Below are 19,415 nucleotides of genomic sequence, written 5' to 3' on the forward strand. Positions count from 1 at the left end.
GATATGGGTTTTATACACGCTTCCAGCAGCTAACCGGTAAGTGAGCTACCATTCGTAAGTTTAGGTGGGAAGTCATGTGTTGATGATTTCTGTATAGGTACGTGCAAGAATCATGGGAATGGGGTGCAAAAATTTAGTATGGATGCAACCAAAAATTTTAGGGGTACAAAAATGTAAAAACACGCTTAACTAAGAAAAAAAAGTGAAAACTACATACAAACTCATTTTTCATATTTTTTCCATTACGAAACTCATGGTCAGAAAAACTCACGCGCGCACCCATTTTCTATGAAAAAATATCTCCCAAACTCATAGTTTATAAAATTCTGTTTCGGGTCTTTTTTTTCTTCTTCTTCTTCTTCAATTCCTTTTCTTCTTCCTCTCCACTATACCGTGAATACCCGATGAGTAAAATTATCCATCGACAAAACCCTAGAAATCAAATTAGTCGATATGTATAGTTAGTCCTGCACTGTCTGAAACCAAGAGAAGAATGGCGACACCTAAAACTCAGAAAAGGGAGAGGTTCATGGGGTTGTGGGAATTGATTTCGAATTTAAGATTGAGAAGAACATATGGGTTAGAATCAGATCGAGAAAAAAGTGATGTTATTCTCTAATCATGTGCTGAGAATACCTTTGTGTATGCTAATCGTGGTGAGGAATTATTCTTTTGTTGTTTCGTAGAAAAAAGAATATTTAAACCCATCTGTAACAAATGGTATGCATCCATTTTTGACTCTTCTTCATTTTTAGCATTTTAGATCTGAGAACTTCTGTTCCAAATCTCACAAAAAATTCACAGCCTAAAATTTTTAGGGTTTTTATTTGTTTTTGATTATTTCAATTATGTTAGATGTGAGTAATATATTTGACTCTTCTTCTTTACAAATTACTAGATCCCCTGATTTCCCGTTCTTCGTCTTCTTCACTTTGAAATTTCTCAAATTTAGTATGGATCTTAGTTGAATTTTGCTAAAAGAGGTGGAGGACCCACAAAACTTACTACTCGAAAATGTAAAGGGAAAAGAGATTTTGATTCCATTTGTACAAATGAAAAGTAGCCATTAAAAAGGGGAATTCAGAGGAAGCGCAGTAAGTATCTTGTACGTATTTGGTAAAATATATAATGCCAGTAATGTTAGCATCTGTACATGGAATGAGCTAATGAAAACTAGTGCTAGTTGTTGTTTTTTTTAAGCATAAAACTAGTGCAAGTGGTGTCATTACCTGATGCTAATGCCTAGTGCTAATGAAAACTATTTCCACTCAAGTGACGGTGATTGAGTTAGTGATTCATAGTGGCAGTGGAGCTATGAGATGGAGCACTGACGTATTAAGTTCCTTGTTTTGTGCATCAGCTGCAAATACATTTCAATCCAAAATCACCTTAACAAGAAGGATTACAAATGATTAAGTAAATAACTTGGAAGTGTTTATAAAAATGGATGCATAACCTATTATGTATCTACAAAATTTGCTGCATAACTTGTTATGCAGTCCAGAAAACAGTTCCATAACACATTATGCACACTATTAAAACCAACAAAAACAAAGACTGTATAACTTGTGATGCACCTACAATAATATCTGCATAACATGTTATGCAGTCGTGAAAATGGATGCATAACCTGTTATGCATCCGAAAATATGACTGCATAATGCATCGAGAAAATTGTTGCACAATCTTTTATGCATCGATAAAATAGATGCATAACCTGATATGCATCCGTAAATATGGATGCATAGTGCATTATGCATCAATTTTTTTATGTACGCACTAAAATCAACCAAAACAATGGTTACATAACTTGTTATAAATTCATAACTTTGTTATCCAAATGCATAATTTGTTATGCAGTGGAGAAAATGCTTGCATAATTCGTTATGCGTCTGCAGAATGTGTTATGCATCTTTTTTGATGACTGCATAATAGTTATGTATTAAGTTTTCGAAAATTTTGCCTAAAATGATGATCACCTCCGATTTTTTCGTGAAAAACAAAAATTTGATATTCTTGTTTGTACTCGTTACGTAGCTCTCTTAAAAAGATTTCCAACGATATAAAATTTGTAAAATTCCAAGGCGCGGATTTTTAGATATGTTATATCCAAGTTGCGTTGTCAATTATACCCCTGATGCATAGCCCGTCATGCGGATGCATAATCCGTCATGCAGACATTTTTAATAATTTCATATAATTATGGGTGTCACGGATATAATTATGGGTGTCACGGTACCTAAAGTTAATTGTGGGTCTGACAATGAAAATATTATTTTTTTTGGGCCTGCGCCTAATTTTCCCTATAAAAAAAAATCTTTTAATGGGCTTTGAAGCCAGCTGGGCAGGGGTGCAAGTGCACACCCTTGCAATGGGCTAGCTCCGCACCTGAGTACGTGGGCGAAACAAAAAAAAAGTTATATATGCCCAACTTCAATGTAAGATTTTTTTAAAGTGAAAACTACAGGGAGACCCATTTTTCAGATTTTCCCCATTGTGAAACCACGCTTAGAAAACTACAGGCGCGCACCCATTTTTTAGGAAAAAATTATTCTCAAACCCATAATTTATAAAATTCTGTTTCAGTCTTTCTTCTTCTTCTTCTTCTTCTATTCCTTTTCTTCTTCCTCTCCACTATTTCGAATTTAAGATTGAGAAGAATAGATGGGTTTGAATTAGATCGAGGCGGTGATTCTTGTGTTGTTTTCCGGCGATTAGGGATTAACGATGAGTACCAAGTTGATGAAATTGGGTTGGTGTTGATACTGATGCCTTGTAAATTGTTGAGTTCTCAACAAATCTGGTATGAGGATCTGGAATTAGAATCAGAATTTGGATTAATTTGTTGTCGTTGCTCCGGTGGTGGTTGTTCATCGGCTACCACAGATCTATTAGTAGAAGAACGAAATAGATTCGATAAAATACTGAATCTGTATGTTTTTTCTTCGCCTGATTAACACTAGTAGTATTTACAGTATTTGTACCGAAAGTGTTTGAAGATGGGCCTAATTGAGGAGTACTGTAAAACCTTGAATCTAATTGATTTTGGTTTTGATGCCAAGATGAATTGTGCACAAAATCATAGCTCGGGAGTTTGAGAATTGTACTATTGTCATTGTAGCTCACAAAATTCATGTGGTCATAGACAGTGATCTTGTTCTCGTCCTTAGTGAAGGTACGAAACTATCTAGATTTTGTAAGGATTTAAAAACTAGTTGTATGTAGGTTTAAGTTAATTGGATTTATGGCTAAGAAATCATTGCTGACGTCTAGGGAAGGAAGGGTTGTGGAATGCGATACACCATCTAAGCTACTCGAACTGGAGGATTCGTTCTTCTCAAAACTCATAAAGGAGTACTCAATGAGATCAAAAGATCTCAACAATTTGGCAAATGTATAAAATGTGGGAGCTCACCCATTTACAGCTAAGATCTTGAAATTACATGATCAATTTAGAGATGGGAAAGCAGACGAGCAATGAAAATTACCGAGTGCAGACAAAGAATTTCCATATTTAGGTGGTATTCGGTGTTTTCGTGTTGATGAAGTCAGGGAAATGAGCTGTTTTCGCTGCCGCCATTGACAGCATGTGATGGAATGAGACAGCAATGGGATTGGTGATGGAGGAGATAAATAAGAATGGCTTACCATCGACTCATTGATGGTGATGGTGGAAGATGTTGGGAAGGAAGTTGAGATGCTGTTAACAATGGTTGGAGATCGACAAAAAAGTTGTGCTGCAGGTGTTATGCTGTTAACACGTGATGCAGTTATTATTTTAGGTGGATGACAAGTTATGCCGTCTTTTTTTCGCATAACTTGTTATACAGTACAGAGAATGGTTGCGTAACACGTTATGCAACTACTTTTTATTAGTATTAAAACCAATAAAAAAAAGGCTGCATAACACGTTATGTACCTATAATAATATCTGCATAACATGTTATGCAGTCGAGAAAATGGATGCATAACCTGTTACACATCCGAAAATATGACCACATAATGCGTTATGCATCGAGAAAATTGTTGCACAATCTTTTACGCATCGAGAAAATAGATCCATAACCTGATATACATCCGTAAATATGGATGCATACTGCATTATGCATCAAATTTTTTTATGCACGCACTAAAATCAACCAAAACAATGGTTACATAACTTGTTATAGATGCATCACTTTGTTATCCAAATGCATAATTTGTTATGCAGTGGAGAAAATGGTTGCATAATTCGTTATGCGTCTGCAGAATGTGTTATGCATCTTTTTTGGTGGTTGCATAATGGTTATGTATCAAGTTTTCGAAAATTTTGCCTAAAATGATGATCACCTCCGATTTTTTCGTGAAAAACGAAAATTTGATATTGTTTGTACTCGTTGCGCAACTCTCTTAAAAAGATTCCAACGATATAAATTTTGTAAAATTCCAAGGCGCGGATTTTTAGATATATTATATCCAAGTTGTGTTGTCAATTATACCCCTGATACATAACCATACATTTTTAATAATTTCATATAATTATGAATGTCCTGGATATAATTATGGGTGTCATGGTATCTACAATTAATTGTGAACCTGACAATGAAAATACTTTTTTTTTTTTGGGACCTGCCCCTAATTTTCCCTTTTTTTAATGATAATCCGGTCCAGCCGAATACAAGTTTTCCGGTATAACCAGGCTGCAGAATTATTGATTTCTCGATAAAATGAACTCCTGTAACAATGTTACCGACTTCAAAACTTGTACGACTCTAGTTCGACAACAGGCTAATCAAATTTTCAGATGGGGTTCTAGAATCCAGCCTACTTTTTGTCACCTACTGTGCTTCATCGTGGGAAGGGGTTGTGAGTCGTGAGGCATCATACTAGAAGCTTCAAGACAATAATAGTATTATTTAGAAAATCAGATCAAAAAGAAAAGAAGAAGAGACAAGGAATTTGAAATGTAAGAGGGATGGATGGTCCAAGAATGCTTGCACGATTAACACGATATTTCTTTCTCTAGTGGTTGGTAGGACCTCAATGTTGTATTTTAGAAGATGGAGATCGTTTCCGGATATTTTTATTTGATTCTATATGCTCTGAAAAATAATTGAAGCTTTTAATCACACTGTTAGTAAAGCTAATGAAATGAATCATCCGAGAAAGTGCTAGCAAATTTTTAAATGACATTTGAAGTTTCAAGAACCAATTATGATTAGTCGTGTCCATCCATAATGTACTGCATGTGTGACCTTGCAGTTGCTGTTAGATCCTGGGAGTTTTGACTCTCTTCCCGGCTAGAAAATGGGAGCCTTAGGCATCTAGGTGCGCTTATTGCATCCATGTCTACGGCCATTTCAGCCCGGGTTCCTAAACATACAGTAGGTTGCTAAGTTATGTTTCTCACTCTCTTTAGAGACTGCAAGTAGCAAAACCAAGGATCCCAACAGGACCCAGCCGTATTATAGGCAGTGACGGAGCCAAAGCCTTTCTTTGATTGGTCACAATCCAAAAAATTTATAGTACAATGATATCATCAAGAATCATTAGAACCTACTATAAAACAATGAACACTGACCGAATGGAACTTGTAAGGGTAACGTTCATGGTTCTATGTGGAAGAAGTAAGAGTTAACTTCCATGAATCCATGATGCATTGGACGTTGGTTTCTCTGAACAAAAAATCTGGGCGTAAGAACTAGCCGTGATAGCATCAGTCATGGCTAATAATCCCCAATCACCTGATAATCCTTGTATTACAGCAGCAGGAACATATTACTACCATCTCTGACCCAAGATGGGAATACACGAGAAGTAACAAGTTATCGGAGAGGAGAGAATGAAATTTAATTTTGTGACGAATAAGACAAACCTGTAGAACAGTAGCACATTTTAGAGTGCAACCAGTTGGGATACCTAGTCTGATTCCAGGTCATGAGGTGCCTGGTAAATTTACTTACTTGCTTCAGAACTTACTGGCTAGAGCTGCAAATAGTAGGATGAATCGATGCACCAACATGTTGGTCTTTAAGCAAAAAAGGCTCTTTCCTAATTGCAATTCCATATCCAAATGAGAATATGAGATAGTGATAATAGTCAAATCCCACTGCATGCACTATGTTGTTTAAAGCGTGTACAATGTTACATATTCAGAGGTTTTGTGTTTGTCAGGAGAACTGGAATAAGGTAACTACAGTTTCGTCTATAAAATTCAAGAACGGGGCAGGATTAGCAAGTCTCGTGTAATTTGGCTTTTATATACAACTGAAGTCAAAGAGTTCTTACGCATCAATTTGCCTAGTTAAACATGAGATCGTTAACTTGATGGATCCCAATATCTGATATAGGTTCGATAGGTTGCTCATCTCCTTCCTTTGAAACCTGACAAACAGAATGTTCTCTACTGAATTCGTCTGCGAAATCAAAATGGTTTTTACAAAGAGGTCAGATTTTATGTAAATGTATGAGACCCCTATTGAAATTGCAGTTGCTTAACAGCTCTAACCAAAGAATCTATTGATCAAACAAACGATCTTGTGATATGATCTCAATTCCAAAAGACAAAACAAAATTTACATGCTTCGAGAAGAGTTGGCCAAAGGTTTACCATATATACTGTTGAAAGAGGTTGGAGGAGCTGTTGCCATGAAGTTCAGACCAATGTAAAATGTGATTGCTAATGCTATGGCAACCATAGCATAAGATGGCAATGCCAATGCCCAGTATCTGAACAAGTTGAATGATTTTTTAGTTAGATAAAAAAAAAGGCAATAACTTCAGAAAGAATTCTTCACGAGAACAATCTCCATATTAGCATATTACGCAAAGCTGAGAGTAGCCCTACCCAGGTGTCAAAAAATAAGATGAAGTTGCCTATGACAACTTTTTCACCCTGAGGCCTGGACTGAAGATTCAACCTCAGTTGGATAAAAGTACACAGTAAACACTCCTTGATTGCCGTCAGGAATACGAATTTATGTAGTTTTAAACCCAACAAAACGTTCATAAAACGCATGACATACCAGCAAATATACGAAGAAATAGTCAGAATGGAGAACAGGAAAAGCTCACTCACCTGCTAGGATAGTAAGTGATCCCTACAGAATGAAGCCAAGGTTCAGGAATGTAGGCCCATATCAGGTAGATAACTGCTTACAGAGAGGAACCAAAGAGTTACAGATCGAATGGACATTGAATGATTTTTTGAACATCTTGAGATAAGGTTTTACAAGCAATTATAGAATACTGTTGATTCTGGTGATCATAAAATGAAAAATAATCAGATGGATAACAAAGCTCACATTATATGGATGCATATGGATGGATTTTCTCAGTAACTTGCATTGTTCTTGACAGTAGCATAACGTGGTTGGCACTGATTCTAAAAAAATACAAAAACAAATACAATAACAGACCTTACTCCTACAAAGGGTGGGTTAAGTGAGACAAATGAAAAGGATGCATATGCTTTTACATTTGTAAGCAGAATCTATAAAATGAGTGAACCTAGATTGTTGGTATTACAAAATAACAACTGAAGACTTATTTGTAAAAGATGAATATTTGAAGGGTACCGGTTTCTCTCTTCAACAATTTGCCCAACATATGATGAAGCAGAAGATTTACTAAACTACATACCCTTGGGTCATCAAAAATGGAAGCAAAATATAAAAATAAACAAATCAAGGAATCCTAGCCTAAATTGAGCAACTTGCAGAGCTTAAATGCTTAATATGACTAAATCGCGGCCACTCATTAGCAGAAAGTTTTAACTATACAGTGTGTCCATAAGCAACCCAGTCAGAATACATAATCCTATTGTCAATAACTATCTTACACATAACAGCAAGGTTTGAAATATCAAGGATAGTATTGTTCTCAACCTGTAGTCGTGATGGTTGCAATAGACCCCACAAAGCCATATACCTCTGTAGGCTTTGCACCAAGTTCTTCAGATACAGGAAATCCAGAAACCTTGTCATCGGGATCTGTAAAAGAGACAGTCGCTCTCTTCTTCGATAAACTCAGTATTCTTCTCGGGCTATTGAGAAAAGACGGATCTGTCATTGTTTCAACAACTTCTTATCACTCGCCTGAAAGTTATCAAATAGAACACCACATGCTAATTCCTGCACATTCCCAATTAGTCAAGTTACAAAACTTATTTCCAAGTTACTTAAAAGCATCAATATCATTCATAATGTAGCATTAATGGTCTTTTGACAAGTTTGACCTCGAATACATAATGCTAAATATCATCCGATTCGAAGGAGAGCTTCTAATAAAAACACGTCCCTTGAGAAAATAGTCATGGTATAATTCCGATTTGCCAAAAAGAAACCGAACACGGGAACATGCAAATAAGAGAACCAATCTAATTGACCGAGAAACAATCCCCTGAATTTATGTAAACAAGAATACTGTATTTGTGGTCCAACAAATTGTTCAAATGTTCTACAACTATACAAAAAACCAAGAAATAATCAATCAAAAGTTTATAATGATTGTATCAGTAATGATAACAGAATAATCAGAAAGTCATTAGAGCTATCAAGGTAATAACATTACGTCAGTTAGCACGTTCTATAAACCCAAAGAAGAGCATCTACTGCAATTTCAAAATGGTAGAAAAGTTAAATATGACTTTTCTCAAGTTGGAGAGCTTTCTGAATTCTGGTTTGGCATTTTTAGATGGGGATTTTTAAACTTTAACTACACAAGGTTCTCAAGAATATCAGATAATAATTGTAAGAATATATAGGTGTTGTGGAAGAATCGAGGAATATTATTGAAATTAATTATAGACTGAGAATTTAGAGAACTGGAGAAAAGTGCATAAATTCTTATCCTTCCAAAATGCAAGAATGGTATCTATCTTCTTTCTCCCTCCTCTCCTAAACCTAAATGCAATTGAATACCAAATATCTCTATCTAAAGGCTATTACACCTGAGATTTTCACTCAAAGCATCTCTATCTAAATGCTAGATTACACCTGAATTTTTCACTCAAAGTGGAGAAATTATTCAAAGGGTTAAAAGATCGAAAGATAAGTAAAATGAAGACTGGCTTGGAGAACTAATTACCATCAGATGTATGAAAATTGATCCATCGGCTTAAAATATTTAATCAATTTACCAAAAAGAAGATTGCCGACTTAAGAACCGTCAACTGAATCTAACAATTGAAGACAAGAATATTTTTTTTGCTTGATAATCGAAACATTTTACTAGCAATGATTAGAACAAAACAATACACCAAAATCCCAACAGAGAGGCAAAGCAAAAAAGAAGGTAGCTACCAGCGGCCACCAACCAAGAAACAAGGAAAAGCAAAATAATCAAAATCTAGTAAAATCTGTAATAAAATGTATTCTTATCGGTTTCACAACAGTCTCTATCGTGCCAACACGAACAATCATCACATGTGGGATGTTCCATGAAGCATGGGTTTATTAATGGGACGGTGATCATGTGACAATCAAAAGTTGATTTCAGAATTCACAGTGCAATAAGCATCAAGAGAGTAATATAAACAGATTATGCTGACTGAATTTTATGAGTTGCATCATGCTCATTTTCAAATGATTCACAAAAATTTAGAGAGAGATGGAGACAATTCCAGCGAGAAACAATACTTTTAACTCTCCTTTGTCAGAAAGAGAAAGAGAGAGAGGACACTAGAGTGGTGCGCAATGGTGCAACTGTTTGTGAGGTTTTGTGTAATCAGATATTTGAATTTATGTCTGATGTATGAAGTGCTCGTATATGACCTATATTGGCCTTGGCCTGTCAGTAATCTAAAAATGCCAATATCCTATTAGCATCAAGTTGAGTGATTGATTATTAATAAATTATTACATCAACATTCTGACTAGTTACAGTAAGCCAACCAACTTCAACACCTATACAAATGTAAGACAACCAACCTCAGCACCTATAAGTTTTTAATACTTTTATGTGCTACTATGAAAAGCAGTTCTGCAGCCAAATCCAATCAAAACATTTATCCATTAACATGGAGATTAATTGAAGTACTCGAGCACAAATATTATAAAAATAAAAATAAAACATACCAGAACAAGCAAAGTGATGAGATTCTACCACAGTGAGTTTCTTCTTTCATTAGAAGTGCCAAGAACTTGGGAGATACAGAAAATGTTGTACTATGCACCTTGCTCAAAACTTCCGTGTACTCAAGAGTGTACCTGCGAAGAACATCAAACAATGAATTTACGTTTCAAGAGACTCATATCATGACCAATGATGGTTTCTTCTAATCAACAGGCGTGTATTCGTGGCTCAGGAGACATAAGTCATGATCAGAGTTCAAGTTATAACCTTTTGAAGAAACAAAACTTACTCTTAGGTAATTACGCAAACTTAATTTAGAAGTAAAAAATTAAGTAGAAGGGTAAGACAATCACACATGCAGACAGTCACTGGCATCAGTAATTACGAGCTTCACTTTTTAGTTACAGTTACCACTCAAAGATTCATGGACACATCAAGACATTACCATGTAGAAGATAACTACGTGAGTATATACACAAACAAAATGCACACAGCTATACTACCCGCTGAAGTTTCAACAGATACACACAACAAAGACCATTTTATCAGATTAATAACATGCCTGAAAAGTGTCTGTGTATAAACAAGGAAGAAGCTAAATAAGTTGATAAACCATCCAAATGGTTGGATATTGCATCCATATATAAAAAATAAAATAAGAACTCTTAAAAATGACTATGCGTCTATTATTAAGGCCGACTTTGATCTCTAAGCATGTAGAGGATGGCAACAATCAGATATGTTGTTCTCAAGATACTAAATGTTGGCGACATCTTAACTAAGATTTGATGGCAGAAGAAACTAAATTCAATTCAGCAATTGTTTTTAAAAGTCAAAATCAAAATAGATTCACTTAAACAAATGACACCTACAAGACTATTATTAGCTAATTTTTTTGAATCCATATAATTGCCTCTGTGACCTATTACTCTCTCTGTGCCTCAAATTGGGAAATGCAGCCTTAGTCAATCCAAGTAGGTTGGAATCCAAAACACTCTGAAAATAATTATCATGAATGTAAAGCTCACCTTCAAACCCTTGTTGGTCGATAACCTTGAATTCAATTTCGAAGCTTTAAACAGTTCAGCGAACGAAGAAGAAGAAGAACTTCGCAGGATGAACAAACATTGAGGAGGATGTCGGGCACTCAGGGGTAGTAAATTTTGGGACCCGTTTTGACGGGTATTTTGACGCGGTCAATGGAAAACTATTAAGTTTGACTAGTATTTATATACGAGTCGCCGAGACTTGTTTCCGAACTCAAGGACGGAAAGAAAAAAGAAAAAGAGTAAAATAGCGCACAGACAGATAACTAAAAACGTCTGCAGCTTGAGCACAGACAGAATACTTCACAAAGTTTGGTGATTCTTTCTTTTACATTGTTCTTCTCTATAATCTTTTGTTAGCGTTTGAGGTAATTTGATTTAAGCTTTTTAAAAGTATTTAACCATGTTTATATGTTTTAATCATCATGATGATATATTCTGCTATTTTTATTATCAAATTCATGATTGTTGATTGAATGGTGGTATTGATGTTGCGTGATATATGCATGACGGGCTGCGGTAATTCTTTCAGAATTGATGGTTATTTCGTAAAAAAAAAAACAATTTATTTTTTTTCAATAGTAGGAGTTGGCGGTTGCCACTTGCCTGCTATGTGATGTTTCAGTTTAAATCCAGAGGTTACATATAATTTTTCACTCCCAAGCAACTACTGCTCTAGCCAGAACTTGCATACTGGTTGGCCTCTCTGCCACATATCCTAGAGAAATCCTAAACCAAATGTTGCAACCTCAATTCAATCCACTGTCAACATAATTATGCACAAGATAGATAAAGGCCTCTACATATGCCAAAAGTGTCTTTTTCTAAGTTGTATTACCAGTCATTTTTACTGTTAACAAACCTAAATTCCAAATAGAGCGAGGAATTAGTGTAATGCAGATGTTTTTAGTCTACTACCAGCTCGAAATTAGTCGATTTATTTGATAAAGGGTTTCATCTGAATTATATAAACTTTTTTCTCAATGCGTTTCAGAGTGAGACAGGAAGATATAAGTCTGAAATTTGATGACTGTGTATAGAAATGGCAAACAGCAAATACGAGTATGTGAAGTCATTTGAGGTGGAGGACAAACTATTGCCATCTTTACAGTGTAGTTGTTTACTAGGAACTTACATTCCAAGGTCTTAATTTTATGGTTGTTGTTTTAGATTTTCTGCCGAGCATGAATTTAAGAAACCAAATGATGAGCGAGCTATGAAACTGATGAATGCTTGTGCGGAAGCGATGTTTGTCGAATTTCCAGATGTAGTCTTTGCATATGGAGTTAGCGATGAGTACATGTAATTCTATATGGATTGAATTCAATGTGTTAATTTTTTTTCTTGGGATATTAGTTTCTTAAATGCTCTTTATTATTTCGTTTTCAGCTTTGTTTTCAAAAAAACAACAGAATTCTACAACAGGAGATCCAGGCTTGTTTACCAACCCTTATTCAGATTTTCACCTAGCATGGTGTTGGTCTTTTCCGTACTCAGTTTTTCTTTTTCCTGATGTATGCAGCAAAATAGGTTCCATCCATGTTTCGTTTTTCACATCTGTCTATGTCGTGAAATGGAAAGAATTTTTTCCTGACAAAGATTTGAAGTCTACACCTTCTTTTGATGCTTGTACTATTTGCTTCCCATCCGCTGATGTTGTTCGAGATTATTTGGCAGGGAGGCAAGCAGATTGTGAGTAGTTAATGGAACCATGCACCTTAGTTAATTTGAGACTAGATTGTTGTATGTATGTGTCAGATGAATTTTGATCTTCATCTTTTATCCTGCTGGACTATAAACTTACCATCGCATTTTCTTTGTAGTTTGTATAAATAATCTGTACAACACTTGGTTTTGGATGCTGGTTATAGTGGCATAAAACCACACACTACATCCAATGGTATAGAGGATGAATTAAAACTAAGTAAAGATGTTCAACAAACATAGACACAAAGATATACGTGGTTCGGTATGATTACCTACGTCCACGGGGTGAAAGGATGAATGTTATTATTTCTTTTCTTTGATTACAAGGTGTTCTCTCCTTCTCAAATGGTGTAACTCTCAAACTCTCAAATGTAGTGTCTTGTTTCTCCCTCTTTCAACCTGCCTCTCTCTCTCGACCAACCCTTGTATTTATAGGCCAAGGTCGACATACAACAGAATTACAATGTTGGTCACATTACATCAGTTTAGATGTTCCCTATCGTGCCTATGTTGGCGCTCGCCCATCTTTCTGGTATAGCCGATAGAGTCTTGGTCTTTGATAGTTCTTCACCCGAGGCCGAGTCCTGATCGTTTGGTTGATACGATGTCACCCTTCTTTCTTACCGTCCCATTGTTTGACCAGCTCCCTTTGTCTGACCGAGTGCTTTCTGATCGTTCGTCCGACTTGTCAGAGGATAAGGGTCACGTTTCATCCGGCAACTATAGGGCCATCACGTCAAACCCCCGTGACACCTCGCTCTTTGCGCTATTTGGTTCTATCCTGTGCTTCGCCGCTCTTTCCTCTTCGACGTATCATAGTTTCAGATCTTGCCACCTAACCCTGTGGATTATCTACACCTATATTTATGCCCCTTCTTTCGCTCGTGTGCTTGGAACGAGGGAAAGAAAATCGTTCCATCTTCCCACTCCTTGAGCATGCCGAGAATTCCTCCATGCAGTTCCCCACTAAACATCCCTTTATGACTTGTAACCCCTGCTGTCGGTCAAGACACTTCATCCTGCAAATATCCCCCTTTATGTTCTATTTCCTCTATTCGCCATTTTCGAAGAAACCAAGTGTTGTTCTTTCTTCTTCTTCACCTTCCTTCCTTGTCGACGCCATTAACTCCGGTGACCCTTTTATCTTCTCAGTCTTCATTTTTGATGTTCCTGTTGGTGAGGTTTGCGACAGTCGTGGTTGGTTCTTCTTTTTACTTCTCTCTCCATCAAACTTCATATCTCTCCGTTCGCTTTCTGCCATGGCTACTTCTTCTCCGTTAATGACTGAAAAAAGGTGCGTGAGTGATACCTTCTCCGAGGGCGATGTTGTTTCTCTTGATTCCTTATTTTGGCTTGAGAGTCCTTCCCATCACGATTATCGTGTTATAAATTCCCTTTTTCCTGATGATTCTCCCTCTTTTTCATGTAGGGTTGATAAGTGGAGAGACCGAGGCGAGGGTCATGGATCTACGGCCGATTGGTCGACCTATAAGCCTAGAGACGCTCCCGATTACACTTCTGCCAATTTTATCGTGAACTACCGGAGCAGGACAACTACCAATGACGACCTTGCTGGTTTTGCTGCTAGCCCTCACCGTCAGAAATCTATGCCCGAGGGTGTTGACAGATTGTTGCTAGATGTTGATCCCCTTGGTAAAGGTTCCAACAAGCGTGCTCACCACACCAATGACACATACTGGGACCGAGTTCCACTTCTTGTTCGCGGCCAAATTTTGCATGGTAGCTTTCCTCCTCCTCAATTTCCTGCAGAGCCTTATCCATTCTGGGTGATTAACGATGGTAAGGTATGTTGCTTTCTTTCCACTTTCTTTGATTCCTGCTGTATCGGCTTGGGGTACTGATTACTTTCTTGTCGTAGGTTAAGCCTCAAGGCGAGTCTACCAAATCGGTTTCTATTTCCAAGAAGAGGAGTGCTGGCACAAGGGTCGAGGAGGATCAGGCGAAGGTAACAAACATATAGCTTTTATTCTAAGTACATGTACCTGCCCCTGTTTTTTGCCTTCACATATTCTGACGTTGAACCTTGTGCAGAAATTCCCTCGATGCGAGGATGAAGATGTTGAGGGTCCGATACTCGTGGTAGTGAAAGTTTTGTTCCAAAGCGTAATCCTTCTTGGGGGAAGGTGGCGGCAAAGGGCGTGGTGCTGAAAATCTCGGACGTTGTGATCGATATCCCCGATTAAGATGATGAGGACGATATATTCGGGGACGATCAGCTGTTTGATGAGGATGCTGGTGGCCAGAATGAAGCGGAGGTTTATGTGGAGACTGTTGTTGTGACTCCTGTCGTGCAGTCTGGTGATCATGGGCCGACCCAAACATCACTCCAAAAGTTGCCCCAGAAGGATGTTGGGTCTCCCTCGGGTGTTCAGACGTCCTTTACCATATCAGGCCCTATTTGTGATTCACTTGGCGCGTTGCATTCTGAGGAGTTCGGCTCCTATACTGATGAGCAGATGATTGCTGTCGTGCCCCTGTATCGTGATATCGCGCCGGTCTTTGATAATTTGGTAAGTGATTTGTTTGCACTTTTTCTTTGGATGTTATCGGGCCCCACTAATCTCGTCTTGGGATGAAATTTGTGGGCGTTGAATCGGTCGAGGTTGGAGGCTGCTCTCCGTCGATAGGAGATTAGGAAGTTGGAGGCTGCTCTTCAGCAGGAGAAGGAACGATCTCGCGATCTGGAGATCAAACTCGCCGATGAGAAAGGTATATTGTTTGCAATAGTTGTGTTGATTGAGTTCTTCGTACCGATGTCCTGAGTCAATTATTATTCTTCTAGCCGAAATTTCTAGTATAGATCTAGACGCTTCTTCGGAGTATAGGCTTATGAAGAGAAAGTGGGATATCGAGAAAGATCTTGTGGAGAATCTTCGACAACGAATTTCCAATAAGGATGGGAAGATAGGCCGACAGGAGGCCGAGATCCAGCAACTTCAAGAGGAATTGGACAGATATCGCCTGTTTGAGTATGTCCCCGAAGAGATAGATAACTTACGGGCCCGCTTGGGCATCTTTCAAAGACTTGTTGGGTGATAAAACGTTACTAGCCGATAATCTGGAGAGTCAAAATGGTTCTCTTAGGCTTCAAAATCGAGATCTTCATGAAGATCGGCGACGAATTTTGAGGGAAAAAGTTATGGCCGAGCAGTCCAACCGAGATCTTCTGGAAAGGACCAAGGGTTTCGATAAGCTGTCCAGTGACCTAGAGTGGACCCAAGCCCAGTTATCGATGCTACAAGTGTCCTATAACCGTCAGAGGGCCGAGTGGAGTGATCACAAGAAATATTTCCCTTCGAATGAGTTCAATGAACAATACTATAATGAGTTAACCTTGAAGCTTTTTAAGGCCGAGGATGAGTTGGCCAAGTCCATGGAGTCGTTAGAATCTATATTGCCAATTCTGTCAGGTCTCTGGAGTGCATGGTGGGGAGACCCTAACACCTAGTTAATTTGTTGTTTTTAATCTGTATTCTGCTATGTTCCGTGTTTAATATGCTTATGATGTTTTGTTGCAGCCGAGCAGGGTCGTGTCAAGGATCTGGAGCGAGATGTGCAAAATCTCGGGCAGGATGTGGAGCAGTGGAAGAAGGCCGAAGGTGAGGTGAAGGTTAAGCTCCATGCCGCCGAGGCGAGGTCCGAGCAGCTTTCTCAGCAGATTGTGGACGAGAGAAATGCTCATCAGAGCGAGCTTGCTGAGGCGATCAAGGCCGGTGTGAACGAGTACATCGCGCAAAAGCGCCGCGAGGTTGCTCAGAGAAAGGGGGGAGCCGGTGTTGTTCCACCCCGGAGTTGATCATGTCTTTTGTAGTGTTGTGCCACTAATTTGCCCTTTGTCGCGGGTTGTAATTCGTTTGAACACTTGACCCATGCTTCTTTGAACAACTTCTTTGAATGGGGTGCTGCGTCGCCAAGCTTGTTTTTCTTTTTTATTTTCCTTGACAATTTCCGCCTTTATCATTGTGTTGACGTTGTTTAATTTTATGGTTGTTATCTTGTTGTTTGTGTTTCGTATCTGCATTTGATGTCACATGCCTTAGTATTAATGCATTTTATGTCAAACACACTCAACAAGGAGGGTCATCGGGCCCGATGCCATGTCCCAGCCGAGGTATCTCATCACTATCTTTTAGATTCAGTGGAAGGGTTTTAGACGTCCTAGTTCTAGGCCGGATAATCCCGAGTGGTTATCGACCAACCAACTCGGGCAAGTGGTCACAGCTACTTGTGATGGGGGTAACCTTTCAGATGTAAGTAGGTTACCTAGCTGAGAAGAAATCGTATCTTAACAACCTTTGGTATCTGGCTTCCAACCACCAGTACCCTTAGGCTACCTCGGCACTTGCACACTGCCACTGCCCCGAGTATCGAATAGCCAGTCGACTGTAAGTCACCTCGGCACTTCCACACTGGCTTTGCCCTGAGTATCAAATAGCCAGTCGACAGTAAGTCACCTCGGCACTTCCACACTGGCTTTTCCCCGAGTACGAATGACCATTCAAGTGTAAGTCACCTCGGAACTTCCTCACTGGCTTTGCCCCGAGTACGAATGACCATTCGAGTGTAAGTCACCTCGGCACTTCCTCACTGGCTTAGCCCCGAGTACGAATGACCATTGGTCGCTCATGTCATATTTCTACCCCTCGCGGTTTTAAAGAAATGAATGACAAGTATGTTTACTTGTTTCCCTCGAACCCCTCATGGGTAATAAAGTTTCAGATGTTGAGCGTTCCACGGTTTTAACTCGGGTTTGCCGTCTGGTTTGAGTAATCGATAAGCTCCCTCGCCAGCTTTAGACACGATTGTGTATGGTCCTCCCCACCTTGCCGCTAGTTTACCGCCCTTTTTGTCACATTCCCAATCGGCTAGATATTTCAACACTAACTGCCCCGATTGAAACTCTCTTGGTCGAACTCGTTTGTTGTATTCTCGTTGTAGTCTCCTTTGGTAATTCTACATTTTTTGCAACGCCATATCCCTTGTTTCCTCCAAGTCATCGAGCTTGGCCAATATTAGATCTGCCGATATGTTTCGCCTCTAGGATTCAGTTCTTGTGGTGGGTATCATTGCTTCAGTTGGTAGTATCGCTTCGGTTCCATAGGTCAGCATGAAAGGTGATATCCATGTTGCTTCCCTTCGAGTGGTTCGATAGTCCCATAAAACATTGTAGAGTTCTTCGCACCAATCACCGTATTCTCCATCTAATTTTTTCTTCATATTGTCGGTGATAGTTTTGTTTGTGATCTCGGCCTGCCCATTACTTTGAGGGTGTATGTGGGTAGCCTTGCTTTTTCTGATGTTGTAGGTGTAGGTCGATGTTTTCTCCCTGGAGTTGTTTTCATTATACGAGACGATGGTCGCCAGTACTCCGAAACGACATATGATGTGCTCCCAAATGAACCCGATGACGTCCTTGTCACGGATATGTCTCAGTAGTGCCGCCTCCACCCATTTAGTGAAGTAATCCGTCACTACTATTAAGTATTTTCTCTGCCCCGATCCCACATGTAATGGTCCCACGATATCGATCCCCCACTTTGCGAAGGGCCGGGGGATTACTACCGAGTTTAGGGTTACTGACGGTGCATGTATCTTCTTACCAAACCGCTGGCATTCTTCGCAAGCTTGCGTCATTTGTTTTGCATCATCATTCATATACGGCCAGAAGTACCCCATCGTTTTCGCTCTCGCTGACAGACTTCGCCCCGAGCTGTGATTTCCGGCTGCTCCATAGTGTAGTTCATTCAAGATTGTCTGGCCTTCTTCCTTACTTAAGCATCTTAAGAGTGGTCCCAGGTATGATTTCCTGTATAGGACTCCGTCTCTTAGCTCGTAAGCGGACGATTTGCTTTTCACTTTGTTGATCTCGGGTCGCCCCTTGGGTAACTCGCTTGTCTCCAAGTACGAATGAATCGGATTTCTCCAATCTCCGTCCGGATATCTGTCGGCCGTGTTGATAGCCACGTCGACGTGCACCTCGGGTGTCTCTGGTATAGATGGGGCGAGGAGTCTCATGACACGAATACCCTCCACACTTGGGTCTGTGAGCTGGGATGCAATATATGTCAATGCGTCAGAGTGTCGATTATCTTTTCTCCATATGTGTCGAAATTTGATGCTGGGGATCTGGTCGATATAGAATTGGGCGAGCTCCCAGTAATTCTGCAAAATCGGGTCGTGGATGGCGTATTTGCATGTGATTTGTCGGATCACCAACTGCGAGTCGCTAGTTAGTCTTACATCTTATAGGCCCATCTCGACGATTAATCTCAGGGCGTGAATCGCAGCTTCGTACTCGGTGACGTTGTTTGTCGCCTTAAATTTCAATCTAAACTAATAGACCATTTTTCGTCCCTTTGGTGTGGTAAAGACTATCCCAAGTCCCGATCCATCTTTGTTCGACGCTCCATCGTCGAATACTTCCCAACGTGATGGGCTAATTGCTTCGAGTAAGTCGACCGGGTCTTCTCGATCTTCTTCTATTCCGGGTATGTCCTCGACCTCATCTTCGTCGCTTAGAGGAAAATCTGCCAAGAAATCTGCCACTACTTGTGCCTTCACTGCTGTCCTCATTTCGTAGAAAATATT

At 39.1% G+C, this 19,415-nt stretch overlaps 1 protein-coding gene and 1 pseudogene across 7 annotated transcripts; one reads left to right on the forward strand and one right to left on the reverse strand.

Moving 5' to 3' along the window:
- Window positions 1–5,546: 5,546 nt before the first annotated feature.
- Window positions 5,547–11,409, reverse strand: LOC113290167 (phosphatidylinositol N-acetylglucosaminyltransferase subunit P-like). Of its 7 annotated transcripts, XM_026539716.1 has the most exons (7): window positions 11,082–11,409; window positions 10,056–10,187; window positions 7,866–8,111; window positions 7,058–7,130; window positions 6,590–6,708; window positions 6,268–6,395; window positions 5,547–6,030 (listed from the first exon to the last, which is right to left on the reverse strand). In XM_026539716.1, the coding sequence occupies exons 3-6, from the start codon at window positions 8,047–8,049 to the stop codon at window positions 6,280–6,282; spliced, it is 492 nt and encodes a 163-aa protein (XP_026395501.1). In that variant the 5' UTR covers window positions 8,050–8,111; window positions 10,056–10,187; window positions 11,082–11,409; the 3' UTR covers window positions 5,547–6,030; window positions 6,268–6,279. The 7 variants fall into 7 exon arrangements, with proteins under 7 accessions (XP_026395501.1, XP_026395500.1, XP_026395499.1 ...); XM_026539715.1 differs by lacking the exon at window positions 5,547–6,030 and having other exon boundaries at window positions 6,070–6,395; window positions 10,084–10,187; XM_026539714.1 differs by lacking the exon at window positions 5,547–6,030 and having other exon boundaries at window positions 6,070–6,395.
- A 732-nt stretch (window positions 11,410–12,141) lies between these two features.
- Window positions 12,142–12,978, forward strand: LOC113286451 (annotated as a pseudogene).
- Window positions 12,979–19,415: the final 6,437 nt, after the last annotated feature.

This window comes from Papaver somniferum, chromosome 6 (genome assembly GCF_003573695.1).
Source record: "Papaver somniferum cultivar HN1 chromosome 6, ASM357369v1, whole genome shotgun sequence".
NCBI lineage: Eukaryota > Viridiplantae > Streptophyta > Magnoliopsida > Ranunculales > Papaveraceae > Papaver > Papaver somniferum.